This window comes from Phyllobates terribilis, unplaced genomic scaffold (assembly GCF_046119375.1).
Source record: "Phyllobates terribilis strain yellow unplaced genomic scaffold, ASM4611937v1 Scaffold_2__4_contigs__length_985480577, whole genome shotgun sequence".
NCBI classification, from domain to species: Eukaryota; Metazoa; Chordata; class Amphibia; order Anura; family Dendrobatidae; genus Phyllobates; species Phyllobates terribilis.
In genome coordinates, this window is record NW_027362762.1 from 259,601,370 (window position 1) to 259,629,015 (window position 27,646).

At 40.2% G+C, this 27,646-nt stretch overlaps 1 protein-coding gene across 1 annotated transcript in view; it reads left to right on the forward strand.

The window, feature by feature from the left end:
* PIBF1 (progesterone immunomodulatory binding factor 1) overlaps window positions 1-27,646 on the forward strand; it is a 191,823-nt gene that overhangs the window by 125,292 nt on the left and 38,885 nt on the right. Inside the window, exons 14-15 of the mRNA XM_073663967.1 lie at window positions 8,006-8,108; window positions 13,104-13,234. Coding sequence (XP_073520068.1) covers window positions 8,006-8,108; window positions 13,104-13,234 — 234 coding nt within the window. The remainder of the gene's footprint in view (window positions 1-8,005; window positions 8,109-13,103; window positions 13,235-27,646) is intronic.

Consider the following 27,646-nt stretch of genomic DNA (forward strand, 5'->3'; position numbering starts at 1 on the left):
TAAACTATACGTGAAAGGACTGGAAGTAAGAGTCTAAAATATTTTAATAAGGCAGAGTGAAAATTGCAAGAATATCGATGTTGGTTTTTAATAAAGTTCTTGATTAAGGCAAAAACATTGCAAAATAAGTCATTTTCTGAAGACACATTTAGTTTAAAGGGGCTTTTTAGGAACTTACCATTCATGGTCAATCCGTTGCCCATAAATATGTAATCATTGAGGGTCCAACCACTGAGCAGCACAATGCAGAAACACTGTACACCTTTTATTGTTTACATTAGTACTTACAAATATGCCTGGGTGGTACTGCTGTTCTGTCCTATTCAATTGAATAGAGCGAAGTTGCAGCCACAGACCCTTATTCTAATCTCCCACTAGGGAAGTAACAATTAAAACTCTGGAATTTATACAAAATATTATAAGAACATTTCAGGAGTAGATAACATTTCAGATATAGCAGCTTCAGTCCTTAAATTAGTTATTCCATTGAAAACATTGAATAGAAAAGGATTCAATAGTTTAGGTGATTTGTCTAAAAATGATATTCAAATACCTTTCCAGACTATACTAAACAAATTTAAATGAAAAGACCTTGATCTGCTTAAAGGGGTACTCTGGGGAGATAAAAATAATAGTACTGTCCCTGCTCTCATAAACTATAAAGATGAGATGACCAGTGCAGTTCTATTATCTTTATAACACTTGTAATTCAGTGTGACAGGAGCTGCTCCTCACTGCTACCCCCTCCCATCTGGGACAATATGTCACACAGCAGTGTGAAGCTCCCTGCCATGGCCTGTTTCTAGTGGTAGCCAGCACCCTGATAATGTTCACTTCACCAGCGTTGTTCACATGCTAGTCAGACGAGTGGCGTGCACCTCTGTGTGCGCCTTGCCTCAAATACTTCTCCAGTCCCTGCTTGAGTAGGATTTGTGCCAAGATGAACGCTGCTGCCCCTCAAAAATTTGACAAACAGCAATCGCTTTGCCCCAGCTCTGCCCATTTTGTCAAAGCTGGGAGAAACTGGTGTGAAAGCGCCAAAACTTTGAAAATTTAGGGGGCTACTCTCCGTTGCCCCATGAATTTTGTGACTTCATAGGTTTAAGCCAGAATTCTAGTATGAAAGCTTTGATACTCAGGCCCCATGTGTTTTTAACGTGTCAAAATATTTGTTTAGGTAATATAGTAATTCCTGTGGACTTATTACCTATGCATAGAAAGTTAAAATATGGTAAAGGCATAATTGCTTTAAATATTATTATTATTATTATTATTATAACCTGTATGTTTTATACCCTAGTTTATTTTTCCCTTTTGTTCCCCTTCCTCTCCCTCACTTACCCTTTCTATCTGTCCATACATTTATTTTTGCTCTTTATTAATATCTTGTTATGGGGTGTTTATGATTTGTCAATGTTGTAAATGTAACAATTATAATGTACCGTTTTGATTGACTCCGTCTTTCTGTATCCCTTCCTTTTACCTTTTTTATTATAAAACCAACAAACATTTGATTAGAAGTTGCAGCCATAGATGTTCGGGAGAGAGATTGGTCATGTTGAATTACTACGATTGATTCATTTATTTCTTCTGCAACTGCCTTATTTGTCTGACATATGCTTACTACACTCACTAATGGGGGCGGAATTGGGAGATACCTGTCAGCCAACTGTGATCTAAAGTGTATGGGCACACTAAAAGCCCCGGTACACATTAGTAGACATAGGCAAAAAAAAACAAATGAATGAGTTCACATAGGGTGAGTAAATACTGGTAACAAAGGAGGTCCACATAAATTAGGAGTGCTCCCCTTGAGAGGTTGTGCCAGTTGAGCACAACTCCTCTAATAGTTAAAACACGATACAGCCTCTGTCTTGCATCCATGACTGAGCTTGCCAAGCAACAAAGCCAAGTGGTATCAGTAATGTATACAAGTGTTTGTTGGTTTATTCCCAACTAAACTCCAAAACAGGGGGCTCAATCTCCTCCAGAGATAATCTGCCCTTTAAAAAGGCGTCCTTTGACCCAGAAGCGCTTTCTGGATGCAAACCTGTACACATTAGTTTATCTCTTGAAGAACAATGTGATCTTCAGTTCAAAATCGGCGGACATGCTCGATCAACATCTCCCTCAACCATCGTTTGGCCAGTGCATCCATACAAATTAGATTGATGGCCAAACCTATCGACATCGGCAGGTTTGGCCGACATTAGTCTGTGTTTGAAGGCCTTAACAAACCATCAATGTTTATGTTCTAGAAAACCCCTTGTACTGAACTTGATAAGTCATATTGAATATAATAACATTACCAGAGGTTTACAAGTGAAGGCGTTGACTGTGTCAGTATGTATTTGATCACATTGAAAAGTGCTGGTTATTTTTTTAATGACATTTTATCAGCGGCACGTAGTGAGGGCATACAGGTATCTGTCTCCATGTCATAAAGCATGTCAAATATGTGCAAGCTCAATATTACCGGTCTTAAAATGTGTGTCTTTCTGTCCACATGTTTGTATTTTAGTTATTTACAGCTTTGGACTCTTTAGGCCAGAGGTCCCCAACCGCCGGTCCGCGGACCAGGACCGGGCCGTTGGGGTTTTTCAGCCGGTCCGCGGCACCGCCACAGACAATCACTAAACATTGACAGTGTGCTCTGGTCTGCGGTGGCTCAGAGCACACTGTGTGGGGTGGATGCTGCCCGCTGTTCTAGACTCCCGCAGGGTAGACCTGTAGAGGACCTGTGATGACATCAAGGTACATAACTGTGATGTCACCACAGGTCCTGAAGCAGGATGAAGCAGGGGCGGAACTACCGCCCGTGCAGCCGGTTCATTGAACGGGGGCCCCGAGGGAGAGGGGGCCCCTCCAGCAGGGCCGCCATCAGGGCATGACTGCCCTGACTCCAGTATGGGGCCCGGCCGGTAGGAGCCCCCTCGGAGCCCCCCTCTTGTGCGTCTCTCTCCTCATGGGGCCCCCGGCCCCATGCAAAGCGCCAGGTCCAGGACGTCTCATAATTCCTCTGACTTCCGGTCATGTGACGGCGCCGTCACATGACCGGAAGGCAGGAGAACCTGGTGTCAGCGATTTGGACGAGCGCCAGGATTCTGCAGGGATCGCATGGGGGTAAGTATAACAAGTTTTATTTTTTTTTAAATACAATTAACTAGGAGTGGGGGGAATGGGAGATGCACATGGGGGGAGGGGAGAGATGAGAGATGCACATGGGGGAGGGGAGAGATGAGAGATGCACATGGGGGGAGGGGAGAGATGAGAGATGCACATGGGGGGAGGGGAGAGATGAGAGATGCACATGGGGGGGAGGGGAGAGATGAGAGATGCACATGGGGGGGAGGGGAGAGATGAGAAATGCACATGGGGGGGAGGGGAGAGATGAGAAATGCACATGGGGGGAGAGGAGAGATGAGAGATGCACATAGGGGGGGGAGAGATGAGAGATGCACATGGGGGGGAGAGATGAAAGATGCACATGGGGGGAGGGGAGAGATGAGAGATGCACATGGGGGGCAGGGGAGAGATGCACATGGGGGGGAGGGGAGATATGAGAGATGCACATGGGGGGAGGGGAGAGATGAGAGATGCACATGGGGGGGAGGGGAGAGATGAGAGATGCACATGGGGGGGAGGGGAGAGATGCACATGGGGGGGATGAGAGATGCACGGGGGGGATGAGAGATGCACGGAGGGGGATGAGAGATGCACGGGGGGGTGAGCTGCACATGGGGGGGTGAGAGATGCACATGGGGGGGGGGTTATGTTTACATAACTTTGTTGCCTTATGAGGGGCGGGGGGGGCCCCCAAAAATTTCTTGCACAGGCGCCCACTACAGTCTGTGTCCGCCCCTGGGATGAAGTAAATGCAGCTGAACAGCAGCTGTCAGGACAGCTGCCCTGTCCTGCTGCAGGGCGTGATGGGGCCTCAGTGATGCGGCTCCTGGCACAGCACATTATGTGGGGCTCCTGGCAGGGACCTGGTCTACACTATATGATAAGTATGCACTAAACTCCAAATCCCTCCATTACCCCGCCCCCATATGACCAAAGCCCCGCCCACCCCACCCCCTCCTTGCTGGGCCATGGAAAAATGATCTTGCTTCAAGCCGGTCCCTGGTGCAAAAAAGGTTGGGGACCACTGCTTTAGGCTACTAAAAGTGTACTTTTAAAAAACAGTTTTTCCTATCATTTAGCTTAGACACCTGGTCATTTACATCTAAAGGACAGAATAAATAGTATATATATCAAGCTGTCTGCCAATTCTTCTAGTTATCGCATAGTAAAGCTTCAGTTATTGTCCCTGTTTTTAGTGTTTAAGTTGAGTGTACACCTAAGTAGACAAGATCCTGACCTTGGCTGATTTTATATCATAACTGATTTATACACTGATGAGCTAAAGGTTAACAATATTTTGAACTTTTGCTTTTCATGCTCCATATCTCACCAACCACTACTGCTTTCCAATGTGAGACTACCATCATTTTATAGACAATTATCTTGGCTATCTCATACATTTGACTTACAACTATTTAGCATATGATTAGTTATGCAGATTCTTGTCATGTCACTGCATTGTTACAGGTTTGCTCTAATCTAAATTTAAATTTTTATTATTTTGTTAGTATTTTGTAAATCCACCTTTGGCTTTCAACACTGCCTTAATCCTTCTGGGCATGCTCTCGATCAGATTCAAGCATGGCTGGACCAAAATCTGATCCCAGGTCTCTTCTACAATTTCCCAAAGTTTGTGCATACTGGTTGATACACTTGGGTGTGCATAAAGTTTTTTCTTCTTCTCTACCCACAAGTGTTCGATTGTGTTGAAGTCTGGGGATTGTGGGGGCCAATCCAGCACCTCTACTTCATTGTCATTGAACCACTTCTTCGCCAATCTCGACAGGTCCGTATCCTACTGGGAGGCACTGTTGTCGTTTTCATACCCATACTATTCGAGTGTATAAAGTAACTCATCTTGTAGGATACTCCCGTATAGCTCAGCATTGAGACCACCATAGATCCTGGTCAAGTATCTAATGCCTTTGGCTGTGAAACAACCTCATATCATCAGGCTTCCTCCACCAAACTTGAGATCCTGCAATTTCTTGATCCGTTAGCCCCTTTTTCTCTTGTTTCTTTCAGACCCATTTGCACCCATCAGAGCATAGTGTATTGCCTTTCGTCTCATCGGTCCAAATCGCCCGTTTTCAATCTTCTACTGTCCACTTTTCATACTTTTTTGCAAACTCGAGCCGATGCTTCTTATGACGATATTGAAGTCTAGGCTTATTCACCTTTTTCTGGGCCACCATTCCAGACTTGTCTAATGTACGTCGCATGGTGCTTGCATGGACATCTGTGATCTCACTATTATTACGCATACGAGCCACTTCCACTGCCGTGTTTGTTGCACCAGAACTGATAGACCTTGTTTTGAGCCGACTTATTGACTCTGATATTTTGCCTGGACGTCCACCTCTTGGTTTTTGAATGGATGGACAGACTTCATTTCGTATTCTTCCTACTGTCATGGCGCTCACATGATGCAGTTTGCCAATTTTCTTGGCCGATAGACCACTATCGATAGCTGGATGATGCGGTTTCTCCTTTCTTGGGAAATCTTCTTCATGGCTGCTCCTCAATTCAAACCAGTGACCTTTCACTTGGGAATCAACCTAATAACACACTGAGCTATTAGGCAATGTGAGAACAGGTTGTAATTTGCAGTATACAGAAAGAAAAAGATTTTTCCGCCACCAGGAGCAAAATAGTAACAATGCTGTGACATGACAAGAATCTGCATAACTAACCATATGCTAGATAGTTGCAAGTCAAATTTATGTATGAGATAGCCAAGATGATTGTCTATAACATGATGGTAGTCTCACGTTCAAAGCAGTAGTGGATGGTGAGATATGGAGCCTGAAATTCAGAAGTTCAAAACATTGTTACCGTTTTGCTCTTAGTGTATGATGTAGGATATTATAAAGCATTTCCATGGAAAAAGTTATATTTGCTGTCCGTTAGAAGCTTTTATAGGAAGTTAGTACATTGCAGTTTTCTAAAATGTTGACTAACTTGACAAATTACACTTTTCACGATAAGGTTCATAGGAACAACATACATTAGGTGGATTTTGAATCAAAATGTCTTCATTTTGTCTGATACATATTTTCTAGTTGGGGGGGGGTATAAAAATCATTAAAGCCACATGTTATTACTGTGTGATTTATTCTTATTGTGTAATTACTGTGATGTATTCTTATTTTGTTATTATTGTCGCGGGAGCTTTTAAAGAATTCCCTCCTATGTTTCTTAACTACGCATCTAGCTGATGTCCGTAAATGTGCTCTCGAGTACTGCCAACACTTTTTATTGAAAAAGCTATGAGTGTATCACTTTATGCTCCATCACTGGCTGATTATTATTATTAGGTCCTTTCAGGAGTTTCTGTTTGTATGTACTATTAAAGTCTTAGCTGGTAGAGAGATGTTATCTCTTTATTACTACCACTCTTCTTTCACCCACATTAGAGCACAAGACAAAATCAAGCAATTTTGCACATAGTTTTTCACCCTGTTAGGGAATGCTTACTTGAGTTGTAAATTCAGCAGATTTTCAGCCTTAATTTTCAAAAAATCTGCATTGTGGATTAGGAAGTGTAAAAAATCCTAAATGTAAATTGACCGCCCATGTAATTTAATGCTGCATTGCAAGGGGTAAAATTCTGCAATGCATTGACAGCACTTGGCTATGTCCAGTGTAAACTTGCCTGCAGTGTTGGGTTAGTCCAGTAGATTTCAGTAAAAGTTGTAATGTGGATAAAAGGTAAAATTAACTTGGAAAATAATTTACTTTACTATTTTATACAGAATTTTGTTTATTATGCATAGTTGATTTCAAAACTCTGGTACTGTTAGAAGTGAAATTGGCTTCCTTTTACTCTTTCAGTCATGACACTTAAATGTGCCCAAAAAACCTTAAATAGTTGTCAGTCAGCTGCTTGTTTGGTTAACCTCTATCTCTCTTAAAGGGTTTTTCTCACGAATGAAAGAACATTTTAATCAATAGATTTTGGAATAATAATAAGTTCCACAATTGGATGCGTTTAAATAAAATGTTCCTGTGCTGAGATAATCTTATAAATGTGCCCCTGCTGTGTACTGTGTAATGGCTGTGTCTGACCATACAGGTACATGGTCTGATCATACCACATCTCCTGGGCAGGGGAGGAAGGAAGAGAGTATACAGACGTTACAGCAGGGGATCACAGCTGATTCTTTCTTTGAGGTAAAACATTTCCCTGCCTGTTTTTAAACAATGTTTTAGTTCAAAGAAAGAATCAGCTGTGATCCTGTGCTGAAATGTCTGTATACTCTTTTGCTTCCTCACCTGCCCAGGAGATGTGGTATGATCAGACCATGTTCCAGCACAGTCAGACATTACACAGTACACAGCAGGGGTACATTCATAAGATTATCTCAGCACAGGAACATTTTATTTAAACGCATCTAATTGTGGAACTTATTATTATTCCAAGATCTATTGATTGAAATTAACTTTTGTTTGTGGGAAAACCCCTTTAACTACTCTAAACACATGCACGCTTGGCTGAGTGTGCATGTGTTTCCATAGAAAAAGTGGAGTAAGCCCGTTAGTGGGGAGTTGTAATTTAACATGCCGAATCCTTCTCTGCCTCAACATCATGTCCTAGCAGCATCATCAGGAGAACCCACATATGAACTACACGGTTGGCCAAAATTGCTGGGGCGTGTAATCTATAAGTGGATTTCAGGGTCCTCTGTCTGAAATTAACTGAATGGAGAAGATGCCATTTAAAATCACTATACAAAAAATGTGGAAAAAGTAGTATAAAGGGCACCTGGTCAGAATTTGAAAGGGTTATCTAGCCTTTTAACATTAATGGTTTATCCTTAGGACTCTGATAAGCAGAAAACGTAACACATCCTTGTAATGACTTTTTTTGTCTTTTAAGTGTTCACCTAGCAAGACGACTTTTGCAGCTAGAGAGGCAAAATTCCTTACTGATCAAAGATTTAGAGCACCAGAAGGAGCAAACCACAAAAGTTTCAATGGAAGTAAGTACAACTGCCCTGACTCAATGTCTGCTTCTCCTGGGTGCCCAGCTTTGAAGATGACATACATATATATGCCTGTCAGAAATTCTCCACTCTATGTTGTTTGTAATGGAAATATATTTGAGATCAAAAGAAAAATTGCCCTCCGGAATTAAGTCCTATTTAGTTTTCAGGCATAGATGTGACATTCTTGATTAACCAGTTATCTATTGAGGAGTATGTAATGTGCACATGCCTCTCTTACTGTTGTCATGTATGATTTGTGACTTGTGTACTGTAGTTTTCATACCACATTTAAGAAATAATTGCCAAGGATACAAAACTTGCGCACTTATTTCTTTGGGTAGATGCTTGTGTTATTGCCATTAAGTTAAAAGCAGGTCTATGTATTCAAATAAAAAATTGTTCCACTACATATCAACATATTTTGGGTGATGGCAAATGATGGCATGTTACCCAACCTGATATTGTACGTCATATAATTATACATTGTTATCCAACCCTGGATCCAATAACTAAGAAGACAGACCAAATGGCAAAAGGAGCGGTGATAAAATGACAGAGCACCTTGCACATCCCTTAGTTCTTATAGTTCATAGGACAGGGCATTTGCATACATTTTCCTAAGGAGCATTGTCTGTAAGACTCTTGACACCAGCTGCATCTCCGTCAACCAAATTGGAACCTTTTGAAGCACTACCTATAGTCCAAATATAGCTACCATATTTTGGACTATTAGAACCACTTTATAGCAAGTAAAAAATCTTGCTACAAAAGTGTGTATTTTATGGTCCAGAGCTATCTGACAATGATTGATGATGAAGCTGACAGTGTCCTTCCAAATCATTGAGAGTACTATGCAGCATGACTGTTTTCTCCACAAGCCCAACACTGATTCATGTGATTGATTGATAGAGTAGAGGAAGCCTCCTGGACCTGTATCGCTAAAGTGTTACAAATACTGAAGACCCTGACTAGCTGAAGGACCTTTAAGGTCATGTGATCAGTCACTTGCCTGGGAGGAACTTCAAAATGTGGTTTATACACAATGTATGTGTTGATATAGCTGGGGATTGTGAGTGTATGTTGATGTGCCTTGGCTTGTGAAAGTATTCACCGACTTGGCTTTTTACCTATTTTGTTACATTACAACCTGTATTTAAATATCTTTGCAATCTGATTTGTGTGTGATGCGTCACTACTAAATAGTCCATGTTGGTGAAGTGAGAAAAATATAGGCATAAATTAACTTTATGGGATAAAATAACTAAAAATTGGTATGTGCATATGTTTTCACCCCTTTTGCTAATGAGCCCTTAAAATTTTCTAGTGCAAGCAATTACCTTCATTAGTCACATGCTTAGTGAAAGCAAATCCACCTGTGTGCAATCTAAGTGTCACATGGTCTGTCAGTATATATACACCTTTTCTGAAAGGCCACAGAGACTGCAACACCATTAAGCAAGAGGCACCAATAACCAAACAACACCATGAAGACCAAGGAGATCACTAAACAAGTCAGTGACAAAGTTGTTGAGAAGTACAAGTCAAGGTTGGGTTATAAAACATATCCCAATCTCTGATGATCCCCAAAAACACCATCAAATCCATTATCATCAAAAAGATCAAATCAGCCTAGGAGGTCTCCACTCCCCCCTTTCCCTAGAGTCTGGGCCCCCTTTCCCCTTCCCTTTGTGTTTCACTTAGTCTTTCACACACTTTGCGTGACACCCAGGCAAGGAGGGCGTTAATCAGAAAGGCAGCACAGACCAAAGGTAACCCTGAAGAAGCTGCAGCGTTCCCAAGCAGACACTGGAGTATCTGTCCATAGGACCACAATAAGCCATACACTCCATAGTGGTGGCCTTTATGGAAGAGTGGGCAGAAAAAAGCCTTTACTTACACACATAAATTGTAAGGTTTTGAGATTGCCAAAAGACATGTGGACGACTTCCCAAATGTATGGAAGAAGGTGCTGTGGTCAGAGGAGACCAAAACTGAACTTTTTTGATCACCAAGGTAAATGCTGTATCTTGCATCAAACCAACACAGCTCATCACCCCAAGAATACCATCCCCACAGTGAAACATGGTGGTGGCAGCATCATGTTGAGGGGATGTTTTTTGGCAGCAGGGACAGGGAAAATGGTCTGAGTCGACAGAAAGATGGATGGTGCGAAATATAGGGATATTCTTGAGCAAAACCTGTTTGTCAGTGTTTTGAGAGTGGGATGGAGTTTTACCTTCTAACAAAACAATGACACAAAGCATACTGCTAAAGCAACACTCGAGCGGTTTAAGGGTAAACTTGTAAATGTTTTGCAGTGGCCTAGTCAAAGCCCAGACCTTAATCCAATTGAGAATCTGTGGTCAGACTTGAAGATTTCTGTTCACCAGAGGAAACCATCTAACTTGAAGGAGCTGGAGCAGTTTTGTCTTGAGGAATGGGCAAAAATCCCAAAGGCAAGATGTGGAAAGCTCATAGTTTTATCCCAAGCGACTTGCAGCTGTAAATGCTGCAAAAGGAGACTCTACAAAGTACGGACTTTAGGGGGGTGAATAGTTATGCACACTGAAGTTTTCAGTTATTTTGTCCTATTTGTTGTTTGCTTCACAATAAACAGAAAATCAAATATTCACAGTTGTAGGCATGTTCTTTACATGAACTGATCCAAACCCTCAAAAAAAACAGTGGAATTCCAGGTTGTGAGGTAGCAAAGCACGAAAAATGCCCTGTGTATACCGGCTGATGTGCTGCCAGCAACGAATGATGATTTTTAGGCTGGCCTATTTGATCCATTTACCCTCTGAGCAAGCTTTTTGCTTGTTAAATGGTTGATCACCAACATGTTTACATGGGCCGATGATCAGGAGCTATTTTTTATAAGAACGATTGTCGGCTTGTCTAATTGCACCCTAATTTAATATTCTGGTATTCATTCTGTACCCTTATAGGATTGCCAGAATGGAGAGCAGCCACAAAGAACTCTGGAGTTCTCTATTAATTGGAACTGTACAATGTATAATCCTATCTGATTAGGGAATGAAATACTAAAGGCCCCGTCACACTAAGCGATATCGCTAGCGAGATCGCTGCTGTGTCACGGTTTTGGTGACTCACCAGCGACCTCACCAGCGATGTCGCTATGTGTGACACTTTGCAACGATCAGGCCCCTGCTGTGAGGTCGCTGATCGTTGCAAAGTGTCCTGGACCATTTTTTGGTCGTTGGCCTCCCGCTGGCCAGCACACATCGCTGTGTGTGACCAGCGGGACCAACGATCTGGCTGGTAACCATGGTAAATATCGGGTTACTAGGGGCACGCGCGCACTTAGTAACCCGCTGTTTACCATGGATACCACTCTGCTACAGTGAGCGGAGGCTCCAGCGCACCGTAGCAGAGTGGTATCCATGGTAAACAGCGGGTTACTAGGGGCACACGCGCACTTACTAACCCGATATTTACCATAGTTACCAGCCTGCTCCTGCTTAAGCAGCAGGCTGGTAACGGGAGCAGGACATCGTGGAACGATTCTTTCCACGATATCGCTGCTCCCCTCATCGCTGGTGAGCCTGCCTGTTTGACAGCTCACCAGCGATGTATTAGCGATGCAGCAACGATCCCTGACAGGTCGTATCGTTGTCGGGATCGCTGCTGCATCGCTTAGTGTGACGGGGCCTTTAATGTCAGGTCCCCCCCACAAATTTTAACTGATTGTTGAGTGTCTTAGTGTGTGTATGTCTACATGGAACAGCATGTGAACATTTCAGACCTTTAAATAACAATGTTTCATTGAACAGTGAATGCTGCACACACATTCATTATGTTTGTTCTACTGGCATGGTCAGTGTATTCAAGCTCCTTTGTCCCATAGAACATTGGTATTTGTTTGCTTTTAAGTTACAGTACCTTGGAAACATTTAATTAAGTTACAACTGTCAAAACTTATCTGAACTTTTTTTTTTTTCTTATTTCTTTCAGTGAAATGTAAGATAAGATTTTGTCCACTTCAGTCTAGTATCAATGGATTGCTATATATAGTGAATGGTTATGATAAGAAACATTATTGAGTCTCTATTACACCCCCTTCCCCCAGACTAGTGGATTTAAAACGGACTACCAAAGAAGCAGTTGATCTGTATAACTGTTCATTACTGGTGACCTGCAACTAAAAGTATCCTCATACTTCATGTTCATGGCATGTGTAAAGCTGAGAAAGTTGGGAGCAATCACTGGTTAATTGGTCCCTATTCAGTACACATTGCACATTTGTCGTGTGTGTGTATATATATATATATATATATATATATATATATATATATATATATTTTTTTTTTTTTTAGTTTTTACTCCAAGAGAAAATTATTTTCAGAAATCTTAAGTAAATCTATCATCAACTCCTCTAGTATCTGTTGATCCTCTTCATACGGAGAAAAGCACTTCAGTAATTTGATTTTGTTGACCTCTTCAGGATATTTTCAGTGGGTCCGTTAAATACATTTGACCTGGGCTTGAACTGAATGTAAGAGAAACATGAAAAATCATGGAAGGAATGGTTACAAATTCTCAAACTTTTGTCAGTCTTATACGGTGACAGTGGTATATTAGTGTGTCATTAATTATTTAATTAGTCATTTTTACAACCACATGATTGCAATATTCAACATGTAATATTCCACTGTACTTTTAAGAATCTTTCACTCAATATTAGGGGTCATCGAGGTTTTTTAAACACTATATTGGTAGGATTTCCGACTCCACGTCCAACTGAGCAGCTGTTTGAAGAGAATGCTGTGCACAGGCAAGTGCCGCAGCCTCTTGGTATAGCGCCATTCAATTAAAAGTCTGGATAACCCCTTTAATAGCATGAATGTATTAATAGTAGTTACTAGTCGTGACATAGTATATTTCATTACCTTAGCGAATTTATTCTCATATGAGAATTGGCAATTGTAGGTATAACGATTATTTTCATCTTTTTTACGCATCTTGTAGTTGGATAAAACAAACTCCCTCTTAAGTCAAGTTCACCAACCGCACCAATATCTCATTGAATCTGTGCGGCAAAGAGACACCCAAATAGACTCTCTCAAAGACCAGATATCAACACTTGAAAAAGATGTCAGGTAAGTAGATTTACCATTCATTTTACCATTAGACGTTGAAGACAAATCTCATGGAGGCTTCTATCATACTGTTGTAGGCTTCTATCATACTGTTGTAATCAACATTATTGAATGCTTATTATAAAAAAAAAAAGCCAATGGGGTGGATTTGTCAAAATTGGTTAATTCTTAAACGGTGCAAGCTTAAATTAGTCTTAAAAATGCACCAAATGTATCAATGTGGCTGTTTGATAAATCTGTTCTAGTCTGAGTACCCAATTCATTAAGATTGACATTTCGTACACCAGTCTTAATGATGGGAGTACAGTAATAAGATGCAACAAATTCATTAATAGGAGTACCCCCTTAATGAATTCATTGCATCTTCTCAGTGGTGTGTGCTTCCCTGCACTGCACTAGAAATGTTATGCCAGTCAGGGACTAGAGTAACATTTTGCATCTAAAGATTTTGCGACTTGTCATAGTTGCTTATACCAGCACCTATTACAGTAGTTGGTTTACTTTGTGCCAGAAATGTGCACCACAACTTTGGTGCATTGTGTCTTGCGTTAAGCCACACTCCTTCCCTGATGAGCCACGCTTCTTTTCGGTAAGGTCACATTCAATAATTGGACAAGTCTTAAAAAGTCTCTAAAACACATCATAAATATGGTGCAATTTGTGAAAGACAGGGTTTTTTTGGCTCATTTAGCATCATAAATATGCAACAATATTTTGAGAAATAAGTGTCTATGTAACAACTGTATATCATTAGGATGTTTTAATATCATGTCCAAATTCATTCAACTAAATGGTTGACTTGTCTACTGAATAGTAGCTTTTTAATGCCCCAGGAATTTTTAATTTTTAAGTTTTCACTTTTTTCCTCCTTTTCTTCCAAGAGGTATAAAGTTTTCTTTTTCCGTCAACCTAGCTTGTTTTTTGCGGGATGTGTTGTGGTTTTGAATGTCACCAATCATTTTACCATATAATTTACTGAAAAATGAGAAAAAGATCCCAAGTGCAGTGAAATTGGAAAAAAACAAGCCAATTCTACCATTGTTTTTGGGGTTTTGTTTTTACTCTGTTCATTGTGCAGTAAAAGGACCTTGTAACATGATTCTTCAAGTCAGTTTGATTACGGTGATACCAAACTTCTCCAGATTTTATGTTATTTTAGTGAAAATAATGTTTCTGTCGCGATTTTCTGAGATCCATAACTTTTTTTTTTTTTTTATTTTCTCATCCATAATACTGTAGCTGATTATTTTATTGATATCATTATGGGGTACATTCAAAGTTTTGATCGCTTTTTATTGAACTTTTTTTTACTTTTTTGGAGAGGGGTGTGAGACACAATTCTAATGGATGTTGTTTTGTTTTATTTTTTTAATAGAGTGAAAGGTGGGGTGATTTGAATTTTTATATATTTTACTTTCTTTATATATTTTTTTTAGTCCCCTTAGGGGACTTGAACGACGGTCATTCGATAGCTTATACTATATTCTGCAATACCACAGTATTGCAGTATATAGATAAATTATGGTTCTCCTATTGATCTTAGCCTGTAGCTGTGCTTCATAGGAGAACTAAAATTTCTGTGTAACTCAGACTTGCACAAAAATATTGCAACTTTTGGCGTTTTCACCACAATAACTGAAAATGGGGTTAGATGGGGGTGTGCTCATCTTATTCATAACGAGCTGTGGCGTAACTTATGCCAGAAATCTTACTCCAATCCCCTGAAGCTTTGTGCCAAATACGCATGCCACTTTTAATGAATCTTGATCTTCTGACTCAAACACGCCTCCTCATCAAGACTCGCGTGAACTTCGTCGTTCTTGATGAATCGGGACCAAACTGCTTGGATACATAGATACATAAACTCATATGTTTGATCCAGAAAAGCACAAGACGCAAAAATAACAAAACCATGTAAATAAAAAAAAGGTTACAAAGTTGAAAATAAAGCCAGGACACAATTAATAGCATCTTTCATTCAATTTGAAATAAAAGGCAAAATCAGAATAACCTGTGATTAATTAGAAATTAGATTCAAATGAATTTAATTAGCCTCTTAAAGCTGGCTTTGATGCTAAACCTCTTTGTCAGATGATAGGTCCATGTATGTCATATGTTGGGTGCAGATGCTGGCTGTGTTTTAAAGCCGGCACCTGCTGTTAACTTCTGACAGCGGCATTTAAGAGTTGCGATCCTTGTAGGATGTACACTCCAGAGCCCTGTGTGAAGAAGATGCGCACCTTCGCTTCATTCATTTTTATAAGTCCTTTAGATGAAGACTTAGCTGGAGGTACACATGCCAACCTTGGCTTTTTTCAGACGTGGTTCTGTAGAGCCCGTTCTCCCAGCTAGTAGACCCCCAGCAATCAGTCAGTTATTCCTTATTTTATATACAGGGGATAACTTTCACTTTTAGTAAAAAACCTTTTAGCATAATACCGTGCTATGATGGACTTAAGGAAAGTTCTGTTTTCAGTCTCCTGGCCCAGGAGTGTCTGAATGAATCACTACCAGTAGAGACCTGCAACCTGGACCATTTTTCATCCAAATTTTTCTCTTTGTATACGGAGATACCCAAATATATGGTAAAATTGTGTTAGTAAAACATTGTAAGCCTCACATTTATGATCAGAGATTATTCTTAACAACAAACACTGAATTGTTGGCGTATTTCCCAGAAACCTAATACTGCCAAGAAATACCTACATATTCTAGCTCAAAATAGAGGCGGTAAAAGATACTGCGGAGAACCTGGAAGGTATGTGTATTTTCTTAGTCTGAGTTGAACTACATTCATATAAAATGTTACTCTTGAGTGGCATACACGGCTAAAGTACATTTCTAAGGCTCTGTTATCATCACATTCAGTACAATGGTTTTTTTCCTTTAATGTGTAGGCATATTTAATATATAGCCCATTCAGTCAACAGATCGAACTTGTTAGAACAAATCATTTTTGTTACCAATGTGTAGACATAAAATCATATCTATATCAATAATGGTCAGTAGGTCATCACTACAGACCTATTCATATTATAGTTTACGTTCAGCATTGTGAAACATTAAAAAAGGCAAGCAAAAAAAAAAACTCTGAAAGGTTAAACACTATCATTTTATATATAGAATAAAGCAATAGAAACTGATGGAGCAGAACTCATACTGATGGAAACAGTTGAATTACAGTGGGTTTAAGAGACTACTATTTTATCTGATGACCCAAGATTAGCCTAGAATATACTAATCTTGCCATTAAAAGTAATGACATTTCTTATAATAAAAAAGCAAGAAAAAAAAAACATTGTGGACAATGATTTATTGCAGGTAAACTAACTTTTTTGGTGATAGTGATTGTACTCTACTTTTACATTCTACATGTGTGATGCAATAGATAAGGGGTCCCCAACCTGTGGCTCGCGGACCCTAGGTGTGTGGCTCACGGCCGTCGGCCACGCTGATGAATTTGCACCTGGTCTGGTGAGTAGCCCTGCACAGAAGAGCAGCTCTGGATATGCACATACTTTCAAGGGGGAATAGAGAAAGAAAGAAATACAGTAAGCTGATAGCTGCGATAGTGTGGAGAGTGGGCTTGATACGAGAATACTAAATGGGAAGCCTTGCATGTATTTATTCTACCAATATGGGTGGGGGGCACAAGGACTCGGTGTGCTTTCTATGGAAAAGCTTTTGCTGTCATCATACTGGTAATAGTGGGCTTTGAGTGAAACTACTGTAGTAGAGCAGGCCTGGAGGTGGCTCACGACCATTTTAGAGTTGAATTTGACTCTCAATGTAAGAAAGGTTTGGGACCATTCAATAGATGATGATTGTTCTCACCATAATGGTTTTTTTTCTCTCCATTACATTAGGGTTTACAAGGCAAAAACAAGTGTGCAGTATAGGAAAGAAGATCTTACAGATTTCTTAAAGGGGTTGTCTGATTTATTTTTTTTATTTAATTCCATTGGCTTCTTGTACATAAAAAAGAGCTGTGCTTAACCACTGCACCACCAGTGACAGCTCTTCGACAGCGTCATTCTGCTGCAGCCAATCACTGGCCTCATCAATCTGGTCCATCTGCTTACTCATTACCACTGAACCCAATGATTGGCTACTATAGTCTCGTGCTTGTGATGTCACCGCTGTACCCGTATCAACAAAGACAAAACGCGGCAGCAGACAGCTGGCGCTGGAGCAGTGCAGCAGTATTTTTTGGACAGGAATCCAATGGAATGAAAAAAAAGACAAGAGTTAAGCTGGACAACCTTTTACATTTTCCAACTGATCTGAAACAGATTTTCCTAAATATATTTTTTATCCTTGGCCAGAAGATTCAATCTTGCCAAAATTCTGGCCAAAATGCACCATGAGATTTTGTTCCCCGTAGACTTGCAGTTGACTGTCCCACGTCTGCTCTTTGAAATCTTCGGAGGCTTCTTTGTAGTTGGACTTGCTGGTTTATCCAGCGGAATACGTTACCATACATTACTGTAACAATCCTGTGTGCAGTGTGATAAATTGATTATTCATTGCAGTGTAGACAATCTCTCCACAGGATCTGCTCTGTGAAAAGAAAGGAAAATATTTATCACCTTCCTTGCGGGACACTCTGTGCCGACATGATTTATTTACTGTATGTGTGCCTAGTTACCGATAACTTGTGATGGACGTGCTATTTTCTTTCAAAATATTTTTTTATTCAGATTTTTTTTCTGGAGGTATGAGAAGCACAATAGAGCACTTTTGTCAGTATGCTAAGGATTACAGTGACATGTTATCATAGCTCCAATAAAGAAACAATATAAATGGCATGCTTCCCTAACACGTACAGTTGTAAAGATAAAATGCTTGCACACAGCGCTGGCATAACAGATGACGGTACAACTATAGAAAATCTTGAGAAAACAGCGCTTCTTACCCGGCTTTTGTTTTTTCTGTGGGTTTTTGATATAACAATGCGTAGTGTGTGTGTACATAGAGTTATACTGTGGGGAAATACAATGCATACGTTAGTCCTACCATTGACACAATTTTAACGGATGTTTGCTTTGTTGTATGTTCACCGGGTCGACTTACTATAAAAGGGAACTCTATTTTTCTTTTAGGATATTGTATTTTCACATTCTAGTCTAATAAAAATCTTTGCACCTGACTTGTTTCGTTGTCCCATTCAGATTTCCCTTTAAGAATTACAATAGATATTTCAGTTTACAATTGAAGTGGCATTTGGAGTTCATAGTCTTCTTTCATCCTTAAAACTATCAGGTTCATCCTGTAAAGTAAATTGTTGATCGAGGAAGGCAAACCCCCAATGAAGCAGATGCTAATTACCCCGCATTTGGGGAAAATTTTTCTCCAGACACTACGTATGGCAATTGGACTAGTTCCAAACATGAATATCCAATGAACATATCCAAAATCTAGCACTCATAACCTGCAATATTGTATGTTCCAAAAAAGTTTACCCATTCTTTGTATATTGTTGGTCACTCTTTTCTGGACCTCGCTCTAGTTCAGCTATGCCCTTCTCATACACTGTAGCCCAAAATTGTACACAGTTTTACCTTTATACTAGTCTCTAGTCCGGACACACTTACAATACTATGTTCTTGTTATGAGGATCTATGTGTCTTTTAAAGCATCCCATTATTCTTTCCCTTGGCGGCAGTTGCCTGTCATTAGTCGCTAAAGTTGAATTTACTGTACACCAATTCATTTTTAGTGGCGGTTTTACCAAGTGTTTTACTATTGAGTACATAACTGTGCATTTTGTTTCCTTAGCCTTAGTGAATGACCTTACATTTATCTATGTTAAACCTATTAATAATATTAATATCATATTAAATTATCCACCTTGCAGAGGTTACGATCATCTGCAAATATTAAAATTCCATTCTGTATGCCCTCAACAAGGTCATTAATAAATATATTAAAAAGAAGAGGGCCAATACTGACACCTGTGGCAATCCACTGTTAAATTTGACTCAATCAGTGAGTTCCTTGAATAACAACCTTATTTTTGTTTTACTAACCGCATAGACTGCTAAAAAAAAAAACATTTTAAATTGCATTCCATTTTAAGTAGAAATTATTTTCAATTTTTGGTCATTTTATATACAGTACAGACCAAAAGTTTGGACACACCTCATTTAAAGATTTTTCTGTATTTTCAGGACTATGAAAATTGTACATTCACACTGAAGACATCAAAACTATGAATTAACACATGTGGAATTATATACTTAACAAAAAAGTATGAAACAACTGAAAATATGTCTTATATTCTAGGTTCTTCAAAGTAGCCACCTTTTGCTTTGCTGACTGCTTTGCACACTCTTGGCATTCTCTTGATGAGCTTCAAGAGGTAGACACCGGAAATGGTCTTCCAACAATCTTGAAGGAGTTCCCAGAGATGCTTAGCACTTCTTGGCCCTTTTGCCTTCACTCTGTGGTCCAGCTCACCCCAAACCATCTCAATTGGGTTCAGGTCTAGTGACTGTGGAGGCCAGGTCATCTGGCGTAGCACCCCATCACTCTCCTTCTTGGTCAAATAGCCCTTACACAGCCTGGAGGTGTGTTTGGGGTCATTGTCCTGTTGAAAAATAAATGATGGTCCAACTAAACGCAAGCCGGATGGAATAGCATGCCGCTGAAAGATGCTGTGGTAGCCATGCTGGTTCAGTATGCCTTCAATTTTGAATAAATCCCCAACAGTGTCACCAGCAAAGCACCTCCACACCATCACACCTCCTCCTCCATGCTTCACGGTGGGAAACAGGCTTGTAGAGTCCATCCATTCACCTTTACTGCGTCGCACAAAGATACGGTGGTTGGAACCAAAGATCTCAAATTTGGACTCATCAGGCCAAAGCACAGATTTCCACTGGTCTAATGTCCATTCCTTGTGTTCTTTAGCCCAAACAAGTCTCTTCTGCTTGTTGCCTGTCCTTAGCAGTGGTTTCCTAGCAGCTATTTTACCATGAAGGCCTGCTGCACAAAGTCTCCTCTTAACAGTTGTTGTAGAGATGTGTCTGCTGCTAGAACTCTGTGTGGCATTGACCTGGTCTTTAATCTGAGCTGCTGTTAACCTGCGATTTCTGAGGCTGGTGAATCGGATAAACTTATCCTCAGAAGCAGAGGTGACTCTTGGTCTTCCTTTCCTGGGGCGGTCCTCATGTGAGCCAGTTTCTTTGTAGCGCTTGATGGTTTTTGCAACTGCTCTTGGGGACACTTTCAAAGTTTTCCCAATTTTTCGGACTGACTGACCTTCATTTCTTAAAGTAATGATGGCCACTCGTTTTTCTTTACTTAACTGCTTTTTTCTTGCCATAATACAAATTCTAACAGTCTATTCAGTAGGACTATCAGCTGTGTATCCCCCTGACTTCTGCACAACACAACTGATTGTCCCAACCCCATTTATAAGGCAAGAAATCCCACTTATTAAACCTGACAGGGCACACCTGTGAAGTGAAAACCATTTCCGGTGACTACCTCTTGAAGCTCATCAAGAGAATGCCAAGAGTGTGCAAAGAAGTTATCAAAGCAAAAGGTGGCTACTTTGAAGGTGTGTCCAAACTTTTGGTCTGTAGTGTATATATATGTGTTAATATGTTACAATTCCCCCACAAAGGCTGTTCAAGATATTACGGGGTACACAGTAAATATATATATATTGGTCTGTACTGTATATGTCGTACTTCATGCCAAAAGGTTTATCACACCCCGTTTTATCGACATACAGTATTTAAGTTTGTTTTTATTTTTTATGTGCTAAAAAAATGGCACAACCATGAACTAGAGCCGCCTCCGCATGTTCGGACACAGTAAGTAAGACAGTACATATTGGGGGCATTATCTCAGTACAGGGACATTTTTTTTAACACATCCAAATGTGGAACTTATTTCTATTCCAAGATCCATTAAGTAAAATGCACTTTGTTCATGGGACAACCCCTTCAAGATTAATGGCCTAATGTGACCCAAAAACAGATGAGAACAATGCATGTTGTGATTTTTCTTTACTGTGGTTTTTTTTTATTTGTTTTTTTTACTTGCATACATATTGTCTGCACTATCTGATTTTCTTGCATTGGTCCATGTGCAATTATTCATTTGGCACTTACAAACCGCATATGGACTGTAAATAATCTTGTCTGAATGAGTCCGATCTGATTAGGTAGACAGTTGGAAATTAGCACACTGATGTGTCATGGGGGTGGGACAAAATCTGGATTATTATTATTCTGTGTCCCAGCTACGTGTGCGCGTCTCAGCATGGCTGCAAAAGTCTACCATTCATTCTCAGGGACAACCACTTAATGCCTATTATTGTCCCCACAGGCTATACTTTGAATGAAATGATTTGACACAACAATAAGATTACAGGACTGATAATGTATTGATCTAACAGATTGCTGGCTAATTAGTGAACTGTATGTTCCCTTCTATTTGTACCAGTTTTTTCACTGCCTTTCTCCATTATTAGGGCAATTTGGAATGATTTATTAAGCTAGTTAGCCCATGAATGTATGACTTTATGGCACGTAGAATAGCAAGCCAATAATTATTTTTTTTCTCAACCTAAAGATGTTCTTGACATTTCTCGTGTTTTTTTCTTTCAAAGGCTTGGTATATGTAAAAATACGAAAATTGTCATTACATCCCTCTACCTCTCCAGCCTTCCCTCAATTTTTATTAGTATGTGAAAATTTGGAATTTTTATGAAGATATATGAAACTCAAAGATTCTAAAAAATATATTGGCAAAATCTTAATGAAGAAATGACTTCTCCATATGATACAGATATAATCATTACAATGTTATAATTATTTTACCTATACCAGCAAACATAGTCAGACAGTCAGTTACGCCCCTGTGCAGGAACAGTATATGGGCCCTTTGCGATCCAATAATTCATTAGAAGGCAAAATTCCACCGGTTTTGGAGCTGGATATGGACCTCCTTGCCTCTTGGGCACCTGTGAGGTTGGACCAAGCTTCTGCTCACATTTGTAGCCCCACTAATTCCACAGCGCTTTACAGACATCACCACTGTCCCCATTGGGGCTCACAATCTAAATTCCCTATCAGTATGTCTTTGTCTTGTTGGAGGAAACCAAAGGAAACCCACGCAAGCACAAGAAGAACATAACAACTCCTTGCAGATGTCGTCCTTGGTGAGATTTGAGCCCAGGCAGGACCCCAGCGCTGCAAAGCAACAGTGCTAACCACTAAGCCAATGTACCTTATACATAACACCCATTTGCAACTAGAGGTCTTGCACATCTTAACAATAAATATGCTATATTAACCACATCCCATGAGAACGCTGCCTTTCCACAGTCTAAGGTCTCTTTCCATTTTGACGTGAAAAGGCAGAGAATTTTCATCCCAGGATCGTAATCCTAGGGCTTCCTCTGCGGAGTGGTGCAGAGAGTTGTTATGGTATATGCACATGGCGTCCTTTACACTCATACCCACATAGTTTTTGCTTTGTAAAGATGCTTCAGGAAAATACTGGCGATCTTTTACCTCAAGTGTCTTTTCTAACGTCTTCCTGGTCATCTTTTGCGGCAGTCCTGTTGCTAGTGGTTTTTTTTTTTACATTCTATGTTTAACCCCTTAAGAACCGAGCCACTTTGTAGGTTAATGCCCTGGCCAATTTTTTCAATTCTGACAATTGTCACTTTATGAGGTAATAACTCTGAAACACTTCAACGGATCCCACTGATTCTGAGATTTGTTTTTTCGTGACATATTGTACTTCACGATAGTGGTAAAATTTCTTCGATATGACTTGCGTTTATTTGTAAAAAAAACAAACGGAAATTTGGCGAAAATGTTGCAATTTTCAAAACTTTGATTTGTTATGCCCTGAAATCAGAGCGATATGTTACACAAAATAGTTAAGAAATAACATTTCCCACATGTCTACTTTACATCAGCGCAATTTTGGAAAAAAAAATGTTGCTAGGAAGTTATAAGGGTTAAAAATTGACCAGCGATTTCTAATTTTTTCAGCAAAATTTACAAAAACATTTTTTTTAGGGACTACATCACATTTAAAGTGACTTTGAGGGGTCTATATGACAGAAAATGCCCCAAAGTGACTCCATTCCAAAAACTGCACCCCACAAGGTGCTCAAAACCACATTCAAGAAGTTTATTAACCCTTCAGGTTTAGACCCAATTTTTTTTTTGTTTTCACAGGGGTAACAGATAAAAATGGACCCCAAAATATAATGTACAATTTCTCCTGAGCATGCTGATGCCCTATATGTGGATGAAAACCACTGTTTGAGTTAAGGCAGGGTTCGGAAGGGAGGAAGCGCCATTTGACTTTTTGAATTCAAAATTTCCTGGAATGATTAGCGAACACCATGTCACATTTGGACAGTCCCTGATGTGCCTAAACAGTGGAAACCCCCCACAAGTGACCCCAATTTGGAAACTTGACCCCTCAATGAACTTATCCAGATGTGTGGTGAGCACATTGAACCCCCAGGTGCTTCACAGAAGTTTATAACATAGAGCCGTGAAAATAAAAAAATCACAAAAATTTCTTTTAGCCCCAAATTTTTTATTTTCACAGGGGTAACAGGAGAAAATGGACCCCATATGTTGTTGTGCAATTTCCCCTGAGCATGCCGATACCCTTTATGTTGCGCAAAAACACTGTTTGGGCACATGGCAGGGCTCGGAAGGGAAGGAACGTCATTTGACTTTTTGAATTCAAAATTTGCTGGAATAATCAATGAACGCCATGTCGCATTTGGAGAGCCCCTGATGTGCCTAAACAGCAGAAACCCTCCACAAGTGATCCCATTTTGGAAACTAGACCCCTCAATGAACTTATCCAGATGTGTGGGGAGCACTTTGAACCCTGAGGTGCTTCACAGAAGTATATAACGTAGAGCCATGAAAATAAAAAAATCACAATTTTCTTTTAGCCCCAGATTTTTTATTTTCACAAGTGTAACAGGAGAAAATGGACCTTTCATTTTGTTGTGCAATTTCTCCTGAGTACGCCAATACCCTACATGTAATTGTGAACTACTTTTGAGGCACAGTGCAAAGGTCAGAAGGGGAGGAGCGCCATATTATAGTGCAGATTTTATTGTTATGGTTTGATGGTGCCATAAACAACTGGAAGAGCCCCTGAGGTGCCAGAACAGCAGATTCCCCCCCATAAATGACCTCATTTTACAAACTACACCTCTCAATGAATTCATCTAGAGGTGCAGTGATCATATTGACACCACAGGTGTGTCACAGATATTTATACCATTGGGCAGTGCGGAAAAAATGATTACATTTTTACCTCAAAAATTTTGTTTTAGCCACAAATTTTACATTTTCACACTGGGATAATGGATAAAAATGGCACTAAAATTTGTCCCATAATTTCTGATGAATGTGGCAATACCTTATATGTGACTGTACAGCACTGCTTGGCCACACGGCGACATTCGGGAGGGATGGAGCGCTATTTGCCTCTTGGAGCGAAGATTTTCCTAGAATATTTTGCGGACTCCATATAAAAAGCCCCTAAGTACTAGAAGAGCAGAATCCCCCCTCAAGTGACCCCATTTTGTAAATTATACCCCTGCCAAACATGTGGACTCTAAATGTGGTTTAGACACATTGTGGTGCTCAGAAGGGAGGGGGAATTTGAATTTGGGAGCACAGAATTTGCTGAATTTCTTTTAGGGGTGCGAGGAGCCATTTAGTTTTTCCAGAGCCTTTGTACTACCCGTAATGTGGAAGCCCCCTATATTTCCATTAACATATGACAGACCTGAGTGGGGGCTTTTATGTGAAGCTTTTATTGGGAACATTTTACATGACATTTTAGATCACATTTATCTAGCGCTCTACTCTGACCACTTACATTGGGGTTTCCATCTAAATCTCCGAATGACGTGATTCAGATGAAACCCCTGAGGGATCCATTCACTATAATGAGATGAGGCAGCAGAGTTACTCTGGACTCTGTCTGGCCTCTATTCTACATTGTCCTTCTTTTCAGAGGTGCACAAAACTGTGGCCGACCGCGCTTTTATCTACGCCTAAAAAGATGGACACCGCCGGATCATAGGTCAGACGGCGTGCCCAGTGCCTCCATCTGTTTCATTACAGGGAATCTTCCATCAGGGGTTCCGACTGAATCACGTATTTGAGAGATTTACACGGAAACCCCGGTGTAAGCTCTCAGCGCAGAGCGCAGGATGAATGTGCGCCGGGCCTTACTGCGATCTTTGGGAGGCAGAATAAACAAATCAACCGCAGGTGAAGAACTGGTTGTATTTATTTTTTACCCCTTTCCTTGTGCAGTATAAAAATGATTAGGCGACTTTATTCCCCGGGTTGGTGCGATTACAGCGATGCCAGATTCATATCGAGTTTTTATGATTGACAGCTGACACTCGCTAAGATACGCTTTTTTTTGCAAAAACTAATGTTTGCATCACCATATTTAGAGAGCTATAATTTTTCCATATTTTGGCCGACCGAGTCATGTAAGGGCTTATTTTTTTAGGACAAGTTGACTTTTTTATTGGTACCATTTTCGGACAAATTACATCTTTTGATCTCTTTCTATTCTGATTTTTGGGAGGCAGAATGAACAAAAAACAGCAATTCAGGAACTTTTTTTTTGTTTGTTTTTTTTTGTTGTTACTTGTGTGGCAAAATTTATAAGACAGCTTTATTCTTCGAGTCAGTACTTTTACAGCGGTACCACATTTATGTATTTTTTTTATGTTTTTGCGCTTTTACATAATTATTTTTCAATAGAAGCTTTTATTATCTTTGCATTTCTGTATGCTGAGCGCTGTAACTTTTTAATTTTTCGGCTGATGGAGCTGTATGGCGGCTTGATTTTTGCGGGACAAGATGATGTTTTCAGCGGTACCATTTTTATTTACATCCGTGTTTTTGGTCGCATTTTATCCCACTTTTTTCCAGCGGTATGATGAAAAGGCATAGTTTCCCATGTGGTTTTTTTTTTACGCGGTTCACTGAAGGGGTTAACTAGTGTGACACGTTTATAGGTCGTTTCGGACGTGGCGATACCAAATATGTGTACTTTTTTTGTTTATTTTTATTGTTTTACATAATCTGTCTTTATTAGTGTAATATATTTTATTTTTTAACATTTTTTTTTTTTTTTTTTTTTTAACATTTTTACTTTTTTTTTTAAACTTTTTTACTTAGTCCCACTATGGGACTTTTATTTTTTTTCACAGGTATAATGTACTGCAATGCTCTAGCATTGCAATACATTATACCTGTAGTGAAATCTCCTGAAACCATGCTGTGCATTGGTCTCAGGAACTTTCCATAGCTTGTTGACCTGGGGGTCACCATGGCAACGGTCGTGCCCCCGCGATGACGCCGATCTGACGGCAGAGGGAGCACCCAGCCCTCTGCCTGCTTCCTGAACGCTGCGATCTCGCTCGATCGCAGCATTCAGGGGGTTAACAGCCAGGGGCGGCGCTGACACCACTCCTGGCTGTTTAGTGCCGGAGCTCAGCCACTGGCAGCACTGAGCTCTGGCACTGATCGGGCAGGAGAGGCTGAAATTTCAGCTTCTCCTGAGCGATCATGCTGTGATCCGGTCAGTCAGATTGACTGACTGATCGCAGCGATCTGGGTGCAGGGACCGGCGACATGGGTCCCTGTACCCCTTCGCGTGCCGCTCAGCTGTCACATACTGCTGTCGGCACTGAATTGTCACTGCGTGTTTACACGCAGTGACAGTTCAAAGTCATGACTGGGATAACCCGTCATGGTGCGCGAACGTGTATCCAGCCATGACGGGTTATCCCCGTCATCGGGCGTTAAGGGGTTAAAACCTGTTTCCAAACGGAACCTGCCAGAAAGAATGTGACGATAACTGCTTTTAGTTGCTTCATGACTTTTGACGTCTGTAGCGGTTAGAAAAAGTGACAAATGACGGAATATATGCACAGCAAGTCGTGCATACGTATTTGGTATTGGCACTTCCAAATTGACCTGATCTATAAAACCGTCACACTGTTTTTTTCATCATACCGTTGCAAAAGACATGGAATAAAGTACGATCAAAAAATCGTATGTAAATAAAAATTGTATCACTTCAAATCTTGTCCCACAAAAAAAGCAAGCCCCAAGTCAGCTCGGTCGATGAAAAAATAAAAAAGCTGTATCTCAGAATTTGGCTATGCTAAAATATTTTTGTTTCCATAAAATTGTTTTTTTAAAGTGTTAAAGCAGCAAAACACATACAAACCTATAAATGTGGTATCACTGTAATTGTACTGTAAAGAATAAGGCCTTGTGCCCACGTAGCGTTTTTGCGGCGTTTTTACAGCTGTGAAAACGCTTGTAAAACAGTCTGCCATGCAAAGCAATGTGAATTCGGATGTGCTGT